Source organism: Oryx dammah, unplaced genomic scaffold (genome assembly GCF_014754425.2).
Source record: "Oryx dammah isolate SB20612 unplaced genomic scaffold, SCBI_Odam_1.1 HiC_scaffold_5, whole genome shotgun sequence".
Lineage (NCBI taxonomy): Eukaryota > Metazoa > Chordata > Mammalia > Artiodactyla > Bovidae > Oryx > Oryx dammah.
Genome location: NW_024070189.1, coordinates 103,458,615 through 103,471,016, shown reverse-complemented (window position 1 = coordinate 103,471,016; position 12,402 = coordinate 103,458,615). Strand labels below are relative to the sequence as shown.

At 52.8% G+C, this 12,402-nt stretch overlaps 1 protein-coding gene across 1 annotated transcript in view; it reads right to left on the bottom strand.

The window, feature by feature from the left end:
* The window catches only part of NCAN (neurocan), a 30,320-nt gene extending 23,037 nt beyond the window's left edge, over positions 1–7,283 (bottom strand). The window contains exons 1-3 of the mRNA XM_040241257.1: positions 7,202–7,283; positions 2,685–2,764; positions 1,358–1,768 (exon numbers count right to left, since the gene is read on the bottom strand). Of these exons, the coding sequence (XP_040097191.1) occupies positions 1,358–1,768; positions 2,685–2,757 (484 nt within the window). The 5' untranslated portion in view covers positions 2,758–2,764; positions 7,202–7,283. The remainder of the gene's footprint in view (positions 1–1,357; positions 1,769–2,684; positions 2,765–7,201) is intronic.
* Positions 7,284–12,402: the final 5,119 nt, after the last annotated feature.

Genomic DNA, 12,402 nt, shown 5'->3' with positions numbered 1-12,402 from the left:
CACTTATCAGTTTTCTTGAGGTTTAATAGTTTTGAGAACAAGGCCTTAGAAAGGGAATCATTGGCTGACCCCACAAAATACTCACTGAGACACTGTTTGGGTGTGGAAAGACTGCGTTCCAGAACAGGGGGTGCAGGCACTTTCCTTATGGCCAACATAGGGCTTCCCACGTGGCTCAGACAGTAAAGAATCTGCCTGCAATGTGGGAGACCCAAGTTTGATCCCTGGGTCAGGACAGTCCCCTTGCGGAAGGCATGGCAACCCATTCCAATATTCTTGCCTGGAGAATACCATGGACAGAGGAGCCTGGCAGGCTACCGGACAGAGAAACTAACACTTTCACTTCCACTTTTCAACACAGGTTAAGGGAAATTGACGTCCCAGTTGGCATCCACAGGCTGTTCTCCACACAACGGTCCTTTCATTGATTCAATGCTCCAGTATCTATTGAGCATCTTCTGTGTGCCATGCCCTTTTCTAGGACTTTGGTTTAATAATTTTAAAAAATATATTTGTTTGCCTTGTTCATCTTGACTGCTTAGGAAAACAGAAACTACACTGAGTATTTCAACAGAAAGAATTTAATGAAGGAATTGGTTAAACAGATATTTGAGGACTGTCACTTCCTTAATACATAATTCCTTTTCATAATTTTTTAAATGAATTCTACCTGTAGTTTTAAAATGTTTATTATTTATTTATTTGGCTGCACAGCTCTTAATTGTAGCATGCAGGATCTTTAGTTTTGGCCTGTGGGATCTAGTTCCCTGGCCAAGGATCAAACTCCAGGCCCCCTGTATTGGGAGCATGGAGTCTTAGCCACTGGATCAGGGAAGTCCCCTTAACATACAATTTCAATCAACTTTTTAAAAAGAACTTCCCTTTTAAAAAACATACATTTATTTTAAAAGGAAATTTGTATTCCTACTTTAAATACAAAACCAATATCCTCTGCCTTATGTGAAAGTAAATGACCATGCCATGGACTGCAGGTTATGAAATCCTGTGAAATGTTGTGGCCTATAAGAGACTAGTCAGAGACTGCTCTCTCTTAGCTAAAAAACAGAGATGCTAAATAGAGAGGAGTATGCACAGAGACTTTCTTTATGATTCTATCAGAATTTGGAGCAAATCACTGTACAGGGAGTATTTCTTTCTTTCTTTTTTTTGCCTGCAGGATCTTAACTCCCCTAAAAGGGGTTGAATCCAGGCCCTCAAACCCAGGCCCTTGGCAGTGAAAGTGCAGAGTCCTAGCCACTGGACACCAGGGAATTCCCCAAGGAGTGATTTCTAAGATGACATTCAGTGAGTGCACTCCCCCGTCCCAGCCTTGGCCCCTCCCCTTCCCCCAACTGACCCGTCACCTCCAGGGGCACCAGGTCCTGCTCGTCCTCGATGCCCCTCACCACCTGGCAGCGGTAGAGCCCGGAGTCGCTGGCCCTCAGTGGTCCCAGTAGCAATGTGGCGTTGGCCCGGTGCCGGGGGTAGGCGGGAAGTGACACACGTCCCTGCCAGCCCTTGGCGACTCGGACCACGTTGTCCTTGGCCACCAGGATGGGCAAGTCCTGCCGCTGGCCTGATGCAGTCCGCACCTTGGTCCACTTGATCCGTGGGGCTTCTCGAGCTGTACCTGGCCGTGGCCGCAGGCTAAAGAGACAGGGCAGGGCCACCAACTCCGCCAGTGCAGCCCGGACTGACCCAGACCCCACCTTCTGCATGTGGAGCCCCTTCTCAGCAGTGGCTGCAGCCGCGGTGGTGTGCTGTGGGCCTGGGGTGGAGAAGGTGGAGAAGAGGGCCTGATTGAGAGGCAAGGACCAGCAGAGACTGAAGTTTTCCTCACTTTACAGACAGGGAGACTGAGGCCAGAGAGGTTAGGCTGCCTATACAACATCGCAAGGCAGTACACAGATCTGAGATCTGCAGCCCAATCTGTGAGCAGAAGAAGGGTAACCGAGTCGAATCCTTTCATGGTTCTGCCTCCACTCAAAGTCCAGATCCTGGAGACCAGAGATTTGACTCTCAGTGTCACTGACGTGGCCATGGGAAAGTCAGTGTTCTCCTCTGAGCCATGGTTTCCCTAAAAGTTAAACGAGAGGCAACCATCGGAAGGGAAACGGTGTTTGTGGAGTACCTTCTATATACCAGGCACTTTATAAATAGCAATCAGCTCATTTGATTTTCATAACCATCTGCAGAGGTAGCCATCTCTCATCCTCTTCTGGGGGAGTTGAGGAAATTGAGGCTCACAGGCATCATACTTGCTTAAGGCCACAGAGCAAATCAGGAGGCATTTCTAAAGTCTGGCCTTTTGACCATAACTGGGGAGATGCCAGGGAGAGGCATATAGGGTTTTATTTCTATTGCTACACCCAAGGCAGGCATCACTAATCAATCTTCATATCATTCTCTCTCCCTCTTTTTTTTTTTTTTTCTCTTTCTCTCTTCAACTCGTCTCAGCAAAACAGTGAGAGGCGGGAACCTCTAGCCTCTGCTGGCAATGACTAAAAATAACCTCTCAGGTGTCTTGTTCGCTTTTGACTGTTCAAAGACTTTTTTCATCTATTCTCATTTTATTCTCCAGACCAAGCCAGAGAAGCAGCAGGAGAAGGCTCTCAAGTTAAAAGGCTGCCACATCTTGTCAGTTCTCCAGACCCCAACCTCTCCCACCTCACAAGCAAACTCACCCTGCTCCCCAGCCACAAAGAGAAGCATCTGGAGAGTCAGGAGGCCTGAGACCCAGACAGACAAGGCCCCCATCCTGGACCTGAAACAAGATGAAGAGGGAGTAAGGGGTGAGTACATCCCTTCTAGATAGTTGACATAAAAGGACCAATTCCTCTCCCTCTACAGATATGGAAACATGGGCTAAAGAGGCCATGCATCACTCAAGGTCACACAGTCAACAAGCAAGGGCAGATCCAGGATCCGAATCCAGGACCAACTTACTTCAGAACCCCAGCAAGTGAAGTCTGATGGTCAGAGCATGAGTGCTCGAGTGACTCAAACCGGGGTTGTCTCTCTGCCTGTTCTTTGCTGTGTGACCTTGAGCAAATAGCTTAGCTTCTCTGTGCCTCAGTTTCTTTGCAAGTCAGATGGGGATAACATCAGGTAGTTGGAAGGAATAGATCAGTCAATTCAGTCAATACATACAAAATACTTAGCACTGCCTTGCATAAAGGGGTAAATTTCAGCTGTTATTATTATTGACTCTAACAGCCAAGATCAAAATCCCATTTTTCAAGTTGGCCTCCTAAATCAAATTGGGGGCTCCTAGAGGGCAACATCCAGTCCTAGTCTGCCTGGGGCCCCCAGTTCTGGCAGTAGGCTGGCCTCCAAGCCAGCCTGTAATCTGGGTTTGCTGACTGACACGATTCTCAGCTTCAATTCCAGGATCTGGTTGTCGCCAAGATTCTATTCCTGGTTTCTGGGATTTTTGAAGAGCTGCCAAGTCCCAGCTGGAGGAAGGGGCCTCGCCCTTGCCCATCCCATCCTCCATCTGAATTCACACTGCCTGGCGAGGAGGCCTCCTAGATCCACAGAGAAACTCCCGCTGTGGGTCCAGACTTCTGTAGAGGTTGTGGCACATGATGATAAAGTGCATAAATACTGAGCACTACCTGTAAGCAAAGCCCGCTACAGACACTGGGACACAGCGTGTCCTCCCAGACTTCACATTCTTCCCGAGACTAGAAACCCTGGGGTATGGCTCCTCCCTAAAGCCTCCCACTCCTCTGAAAGGCCCCTCCCGGTGTCCCCCTCCCCCACCAACGGGCCTCAGCAGGTGGGGACAGATGGGAAGTTAGAACATTACCTATAAACCCAGCCCCTGCACCCTCTTCCTGATAAAAGAAGAGCTCTGAGTAGGGGAGTGTGGATGGAGTCCGGAATAGGGTCCTGCGGGGGACGGCGGGGCCCTGCCAGGTTCCAGCTCCCAGAGGCCCCGTAGGAAGGCAGGCCGGGGACCTGTCCGTGGTGCTGAACTTTGGGGCAGCAACACAGCGGTACTACCCAGTCTCCTTGCCTTAAAAAGTGACTCGGGGTCCAGAGAGAGTGAGTGCTTTGCCTAGGACTGCACAGCAGGACAGAGGTCAGCTCCTGGTATGGTGTCCGTAACTGCCAACCTGTAAACCTCAGCAGTTTCAACCTCCATCCCTGGCTGTCATCATTTCCCCCTTTCAGAACCCTGAGCAGGGCAGGGTCCCCTAAGAGCTCAAGTCCTGGATAGGTATTAAGGGGTGGGGCAGGACTCTGGCTGTGCCTGCCCCAGGAGAGCCTTGAGTGAGTGCGTGCTAAGTCACTTTAGCCCTGTCCAGTTCTTTGCAACCCCGTGGACCATAACCCACCAGGCTCCTCTGTCCATGGGATTCTCCAGGTAAGAACACTGCAGTGGGTTGCCATGCCCTCCTCCAGGGGATCTTCCTGACCTAGGGATCGAACCTGCATCTCTTACGTCTCCACTAGTGCCCCCTGGGAAGCCTTAGGAGGAGGCAAGTACAGAGAATTCTCATGCACACACACAACCAGACACCCCACCACACACACACTTTGTATGATTAACAGCTCAAACTATATCCTCATGACTAGGTCTCAAGGCCTGTCTCTACTCCCTACATGTTGCTTCATCACTCTGTGCCTCAGTTTTCCCACTTGTAAAATGGGGATCACCTAGCACAGACCTCAATGTGTTACTGGGAGAATGGAATGAGCTGACTTGTAAAGCCTAAGAAATGTTCACTTAAACAACTGCTACTTGTACACAAAGGCTTGTGTACACACAGGCTTGTGTACACACACAAATATACAATGGTGATCCAACAAGGTGAGAGACACAGGTTCTGGTGCACTCTCCTCCTGCCACGCACACGCCTTCCCACATATACCCCATCCCCTCCAACAGCACTCTCACACACCCACACCCTTTCTCTTAAAATACCTCTTCCGCAGGGCCACCAGAGGTGAGCATTTACACAGCAGTCTGGGGCTTGTCCCCTTATTAATTATGCATGAGTCTCATACATATGCAAGTAGGGGCCTGTGGGGCTCTGGGGGAGGGGTGGCCAGGAAGAAAGAGAGAGAAGAAAGTGTGTGTGTGTGTATGTGTGTGTGTGTGTGTGCGTGCGCGCGTCTCCCCCTCCCTCACAACCACCTTCTGTCTCAGAAGGCATTGAGTGAGGGTGAGTTTGCCAGCAGGCGTTTTTTTGTGTGTTGCGCCTGGTTGTGCATCGAGGTGCTGTCCAGGCAAGGATGCGCTCTGTGGTATGGGACCATGTATGAGGGTTCACAGTGGCAGTGTGTACTGGGTGGGGCACAGGGGACCGAGTGTGGTCTCTGGGTGTGTGGGCACCAGTAATGCTTAGCAGAGGCTATGAGCACACACGTGTATGTGTTACTGGCCTTGGAGTCAGGGTGTATTTGTGTGCATGGGTTCAACACATGGAACTCCTTGGAGGAGAAAGGAAGCCGGGGCAGCCCTGGTTGCCCCTTGGAGACCTGAACCCCCTGCCAATGTCCCCCCTGTTAGCTCCCCAATTCTGCACACAGACCACATCTCACACTCCCCCACCCAGGGCCCACACTGCCAGTCACATGGAGAGGACCTGGCTGTGCACACGGGACACACACACAGCCACACACTCTAGGCTCAGAGCCTTGGAGACTCACACTCACAGATTCACAGTGACATTAACAAAGAGAGACAATATGGGCACTTACAAGGCAGGCAGCATGTCTTCTACACAAAGACACACACCCACAGTCTCAGGCTCCCCACGGAAACCCCTCGATGAGGCCATGCTGTCAGACACAGTTCCCCACACACACTCACACATGTAGCTGCCAGCCCCTGGCACAGACCAGACTGGGTAAATTGTGGCTTTGGTGACTGGTGGCACATCATTTTGCAACCGGGTGATGTGGCCTCAGCACAAGTTTCCTGACAAAGACACAACCTCGGTCACATTAGACTCACAGAAGACACCATAAGCACCCACCTCCTCCCAGCATGGGGTAGACACACGTACGTGCACGCACACACACACGTCCCTAGCTCCTGGGGGACAGCTTCCATTTGGGAATGTCCCCACGCCAGCGAGGCTGCTGGGGTTCTGGGGTCCCAAGGTCTGCCCAGGCTTCCCTCCCTGCCCCTCCCCCACAACCCCCGCTGGGGCCCAGCGCCAACCCTCTCTTCAGCCTGGCTGTCTCCCATTAATGCTGCCGAGAGGAACAAAGCCCCGCACACAGGGATGGGGGTCGCTCCTGCTCAGGCTGGGCCCAGGGCCCCAGCCCCTTACTTCCCAGTGTCTGTGCCCCCAAACCAACCCAGGACTTCCACATGCATCCATATGGACAGGCAGAACTGAAGGGGTGAAGCAAGGGTCGGTGTCTAGTGGTGAGGACGTGGCCAGATGGGAAAATACTGGGGGCGGCTCCCCCTTAGCAACTGGGTGCTCTGATCGATAGCTGGGGGTTTTAAGGGACTCTCACCTAGTATTCACCTCGGACACACAGCGTGCTCCCCGAGAGAAGGGACAGCACCCCAACTCTAGGTCCCAGGAAACAACAGGAACCACCGTGGGATGGAGCGCCCCCAGAGCCTCCTGCCTGAGTCAAGATGTGGTAACAAGACCTGAGCCAAAAGGGCAGAGACACCGCAGGACACCCCTTCCCTATGGGGGTTCAGCCTTTGTGCAGACCTCCTTCTATCGGGCTCAGGCTGGTCTGGGGAGCCCCCTCACCGCTGTAGTCCACCCTGGAATCCTGCATTCATCTGCAAACTGGGAATCCCCACTTAAAATCTTGGGGTGTCTCAGCTCAGACACGGGGTGCCCTGTTCCGGAGTCCCGTGCTCAGCGGGTGGCTCTTCCCCTCTTATCTCTAAACTTGGGGCGCCCCTTCTTTAGCCTTGGTTCCCAGTGCCTCCCCAGCTCTAAGACCCACCCCCAGCCCGGCCCCTCCCCATCGAAGGGTTGTCTCCGCATTCTCTAGACAACCTTACCCCCAAATCCGAATCCCCCGGACATTCTCAAGCCCTCTCCTAGTTTGCGCTCCCTCCCCAACTCGAGGCTTCCCTCCCCCTCTAAGCCACCACCCCATACTAGGGGCTTCTCTCTGATCCCAGCCCCACCCCCCCAATCTTGAGCTCTGTGTGAATCCCCTAGGACCTCTCCCTCAACGTAACCCCATCCCCACGACCGACCCCCACCTGGCTCCTAGCTCCAACGCATCCCGGGGCGATCGACCGGCACAAAGGACGCTCCGGCTGGGCTCAATCCGCGCCGGGTCCACCCCTGCGCCCTGCGCCCTGCGCTCTGCTCGCCCCAGCGCCGCCTCAGCGCTTATAAAGGGGCTGCGGGGTTGCTTTGCGCATGCGCCCCCGCCGGCCTGAAGCCTCCAACTGTGCGAGGGAGGGGGCTCCCTCTGCCTAAAATCCCCTCCCCACTCCTACGACCACTCACCCCACCCCAGAGACGACTGTGCCAGACTTCCTCCCCATTCACAATAAGTGTCCCCAGAAGTCCCATGGTGGGGCCTGCTCCATCTTACAGATGGGGAAACTGAGTCTCCAGGGAGATGAAGTCTCTCTCAAGGTCACGCCTAGGCAAAGGGCAGAGCTGGGATTCCAATCCTGGTCTGTCTAGCTCTCCAGGGCTCACACTTGAAACAGTTTTGGCTACAGTTACTGTTTTACACCACAGTATAGAGAGGAGGCAAGACTCAGAGAGGAAAGAAAGCTCCTTAGGTCACACAGATGGTAAGAGGCTTGCAAAGTCAGGGCCCAGGTGCGTCACACCCAGAGCTGTTTCTGCCAGTGCCAGCCAGAACTATATCATTCATCCACTTATTCTATTATCTAGCCAGCTTTTACGGAGCACCTGGGGTGGACCAGGTATTGTTGTTACAGAAATATTTTTGCTTTGATGGGGTGGTGGTGTGCATGTCTTTGTAGGAGATCCCAGATCTTAAAGGGTCTACAGCGGAATATTATTCAGCCATAAAAAGGAACAAAGTACTAATACATGTTCCAACACAGATGAACTTTGAAAACATTATGCTGAGTGAACAAAGCCAGTCACAAAAGGGTCACAATCTGAGTCCCTTTATATGAAATGTTCAGAATAGATAAATACAGAGGCAGAGAGTAGATCGGGATGACCAGGAGCTGGGGGAGGGGAAATGACGGAGAGACTGCACGTGGGTACAGGGCTTCCTCCAGGCATGTTGGACATAGTCTAGAACTAGACAGTGGTGATGGCTGCACAGTAATGTGGGTCACTGCCACTAACCATGCACTTTCAGATGGTAAATTCTGCGTCCTGTGTATTTTCCCATAATGACAAGTGGAAATGAGGGAGGACAGAAATATAAAGAAATCAGCCCTTGGCCCAGCAAGCCTTTCTTCCCAGGGTCTCCGTTTCTCAGCACCGAGACTGGGCTGTGCTGGCTGAGTGTCCTGCATCCACGTATGTGTGTGGCTGCATCTCTGAGGGTGGGTCTCGACTGGTGGAAAAACAAAGAAACAGGGAACTGGATGATTTCAGCAAGATTGCCAAAAAGTGGGTGAGAATGAGTGAAGGATGAGGGAAGACCCCAAGGGAGCAAGTTTGCCCTGGAAGGTCTGTGTCAGCAGGCTGTTCTAGGGGTGGGCTAGTGGTGGCCGTAGGGACCAAAGTGACACACTGGGGAACTTCTCATCACTGAAGAGGGATGGCGGTCAGGGATCACACTAACGGGAGTGTCTGCAGGTGGCAGGCAGCAGGGACAGGAGTCTGGGTGACATGTGTCGGGGCAGCTTGGCCCCCACAAGTCCAGAGTTCAAAACCCCTTTCTGAGGAGTTCCATGCTGGTCTAATGGTTAGAATTCCACACTTTGACTACCGTGGCCAAGGTTCAGTCCCTGGTCAGGCTTTGAAGCATGCCCCCCCGTCCCCAAAATTCCTCTCTGAAATCCCTAACAGTGTAACTCTGGACCAGCCATTACATTTTTCTGTGTCTCAGTTTCCCTGTCAAAAACAGGGGTCATTAAAAGTAAACCACCGTACAGGGTTACTGGGAGAATGAAATGGGAAGTAAACACACAAGCTGGGAGCGGCTATCAAGCTGCTGCCCATTTTCCAGCCAAGAAAATGGCTCAGGGAGATAGGACCACCTGCCTAACCCATGGTGAGATGGTTAGATGGCATCATCAACTCAGTGGACATGAGTCTGAGTAAACCCAGGGAGACAGTGAAGGACAGGGAAGCTTGCATGCTGCAGTCCACAGGGTCACAAAAAATTGGACACGACAGAGCTTTTGAACAACAAGTGGGAGATCAGGTCTGTGGCCTCCGAACCAAGCTAATCCCCACCTTGCCTCCCCCCACTTGCTCCCTCCCCCCTCCTCCCCACTCCCTGGCTCCCCTCACTGGTGCCAGGGCTGAGCTTAGAGGGACTGGCCTGGGGCCTGGGAGCAGGCTGTTGCTGGGGGCTTGAATGAGGCAACCTTGCCTGGGAATCTGCTGGGCTCAAAGAGCTATTTATAGGCCTGCACTGGGATTGGGCCAGCGGCCTCCCACCCTCAGCCCTGAGTGCCCTCTCTGTCTCCCCCACACTGGGTCTTAGGCCAGGGACTGCTGTGAGTCGGGGGCGGGAACAGGGGAGGAGGCTGGTTGCCCAGAAGATGAGCTAGGAGGCAGGACCCTCCTGGAGAGCCTGGCCTCAGGGACAGACACTGTCCCCTGAAATGCCTCTCACACACCAAGGGTGACATATCCACAGGGCACGTGCAAGCATATTCACACCTGTCACATACAATGTCACTACCAAGCACTGATACGAAGTCATATCCCAGACATACAGTGACAGCACGCGCAGCCGAGCCACACCTGGCCAGGCCACATTTAAGTCACACAGGCCACACACAGTCACCTGGCCACACACGAGTCATATCTACTGTACAACCAAACTCACAACTCTGAGCCCAGCTGCACCCAGCCCCTTCACACTCAAACACACCTGTTGCTGTGCATACCCACGGAAACTTAGCCTTCCTGGCAGCCACAAACAGCTCATGGCCAGCTCAGCTCAGTCTCTTCATGTGCGGCCACCCCCTCTCCTGCCCACTATCATCTCCATCTACCCAGGCTCCCAAGCTTACCTCCTGCAAGACCGACGAGTCCTGCCAGAAACAAGTGAGCATCCTTTTACCCTGAGCTGGGCCCTGCGGTACCCATGCAGGCCCCGGTGGATAAATCAGACCCAGATCTGCCCCACAGGGGGCTGCCAACCCCAGAGGATTCCATCACCCTTACCTCTACAGACTCTCCAGGGTGCAGCCTTGGGGCAATCATTATACTTATGCCCCAGGGGGAAACTGAAGCTCAAAGCAATCTGAGGGCTTTTCCCTGCCCTACTCCAGGGTGACAAACTTATGGGAAGTGGGGTCTGTTTTCTGCCATGAGGGTGACTGCCTCCCCAGAGTCCTTGCTGACCCATACTTGCTGTGTGACTTCAGCAAATCCATGACCCTCTCTGAGCCTCCATTTCCTCTCCTGAAAAATGCAGAACTCAGCTCAACTCCAGAGTGAGAGTGAAGTTTGCATCCCAGTTCCCCTGGGTGACCTTACATAAATGACTTCTTTGCCTCAGTTTCCCTCAGCCAACCAGAGTTACAGTTCCTGGCTCTTCTAAACTTCCCTCTGCCCCACCCCCTGGGGTGAGGAAGGAGGGAGTGATTAGCCTCTTCTCACTAAGGCAAATGAATGGACCACTTTTGGCTGCTCTGCTGGGAGCTTAGAGCTGCTAATTCCCTGGAGAAACAGGAGGTTCTTTCATGCCCAGGCGCCGGTGGGGTGAGGAGGCGGGAAGAGGGTACGAAGCTGGCTTCATCCCAGTGGGCATGGTGGCTCCATGCCAAGACCAGGAGTGGTAAGGGGGGCCTTGGGGCTGTGCATATCCTCCCTGGGGAACCTTGGCTACTGAGTAGCTGAGTGGCTGTATCCTTAGCTGTAAAATGGGAGTGACAAGGATCAGCACAGCAGATTTAATGATCTAGTGGATGGAGACAGAGGTGGCTCCAAGTTAAACACAAGGTAGGTGCTCAACAAATGTCAGCCACTGTTGTTACATGTCAGCCTGAAGAGTCCACTGAATTCTCTAGCAGTCCTATAAATAGAATTCTCAGCGAGGTCAACATATTTGTCCAAGATCACACAGCCAATGAGTGAATGGCCTAACCAAGATCTGAACCTGATCTGGACTCTCCAGGGTCCATACTCTTCCTAAATTCTTCTAGAGGTAGGGAGGTATTTTTTTAACACCCCTCCCCCAACCCCACCAGCCCTGGCCCTCAGACCAGCAGAGCCAGGTCTGGATGGCACGAGGCCACGACTGAATGCAGGAAGTCCTGGTAGGCAGGGGCTGATGGGGTGGCCCTTCCGCTGGTGTCCCAGTTTCCCAGCCAGCCCCCACTCCTGGTGTGGACTTGGGCAGACACTAGTAGGATGCCAGGAGGACCATTCCCCTAGCCCTTGAAGAAAGGGGCTGGATCCCAGACCATTCAGTTAAAGCCAGGAACTGCAGCCTCTTGCCAGCGGCTGCTCTGTCCAGAAGTCTCCATTCACGCGGATTGGATGGTATACCGCCTTTCTCAAACACCTTTCTTGACTGCTTTAGGCCCAGCAGGATCTGGACTCACATATTTTATTCAAATTCATGATCTTTTTATTCAACCAGGCCTTTGCTTATGCTGCCTGCCCATCCACCTCCCCACTCCAATTTTTCTCACCTTGGTGAATTCCTGCCCACTCAATAAGGTACAGGCACAATATCCCCTCTCCCAGGAAGCCCTCCCTCAGGTAGACCCTCTACTTCCCCAGCCTTATCTCTCCCTCTGGCTCAGCTCTGGTTCCGTGGGGCTGGGATTATATGTGTCTAGTTCTTTCTTCCCCAGATTGGAAGATCTTCAGATATGGGACTGGAACTGAGACTTCTCATAGTCCTCGGAATCACTCATCACAGGGCTGGGCAGTAGGGAGGGGCAGGAGTTGTTCACTGAATCACTGACCCAAAACTTTAGCCATGGCTTTGTATAATCCAGTTTGGCAAACTCCTGTTCATCCTTCAAAACCCACCTCACGTTACCCCTCCTCCAAGAAGCCTGTCCCAGGCAGCATTTACTACGAAGACAGATTTGGAGGCCAGGACTTCTGTGTCCCAGTGGTGACACACGAGGCTGATAAAGACGCCCAGTACTAGCACCATCATGGCTTTCCTTTGGCCTCTGGGAGGCAGTGAAGTGCAGGGATTCCCAGGCTTGTGGGCTTCCCTGGTGGCTCAACGGTGAAGAATCCTGCTTGCAATGCAGGAGACATGGAAGATGTGAGTTCGATTCCTAGGTTGGGAAGATCCTCTGGAGAAAGAAATGGC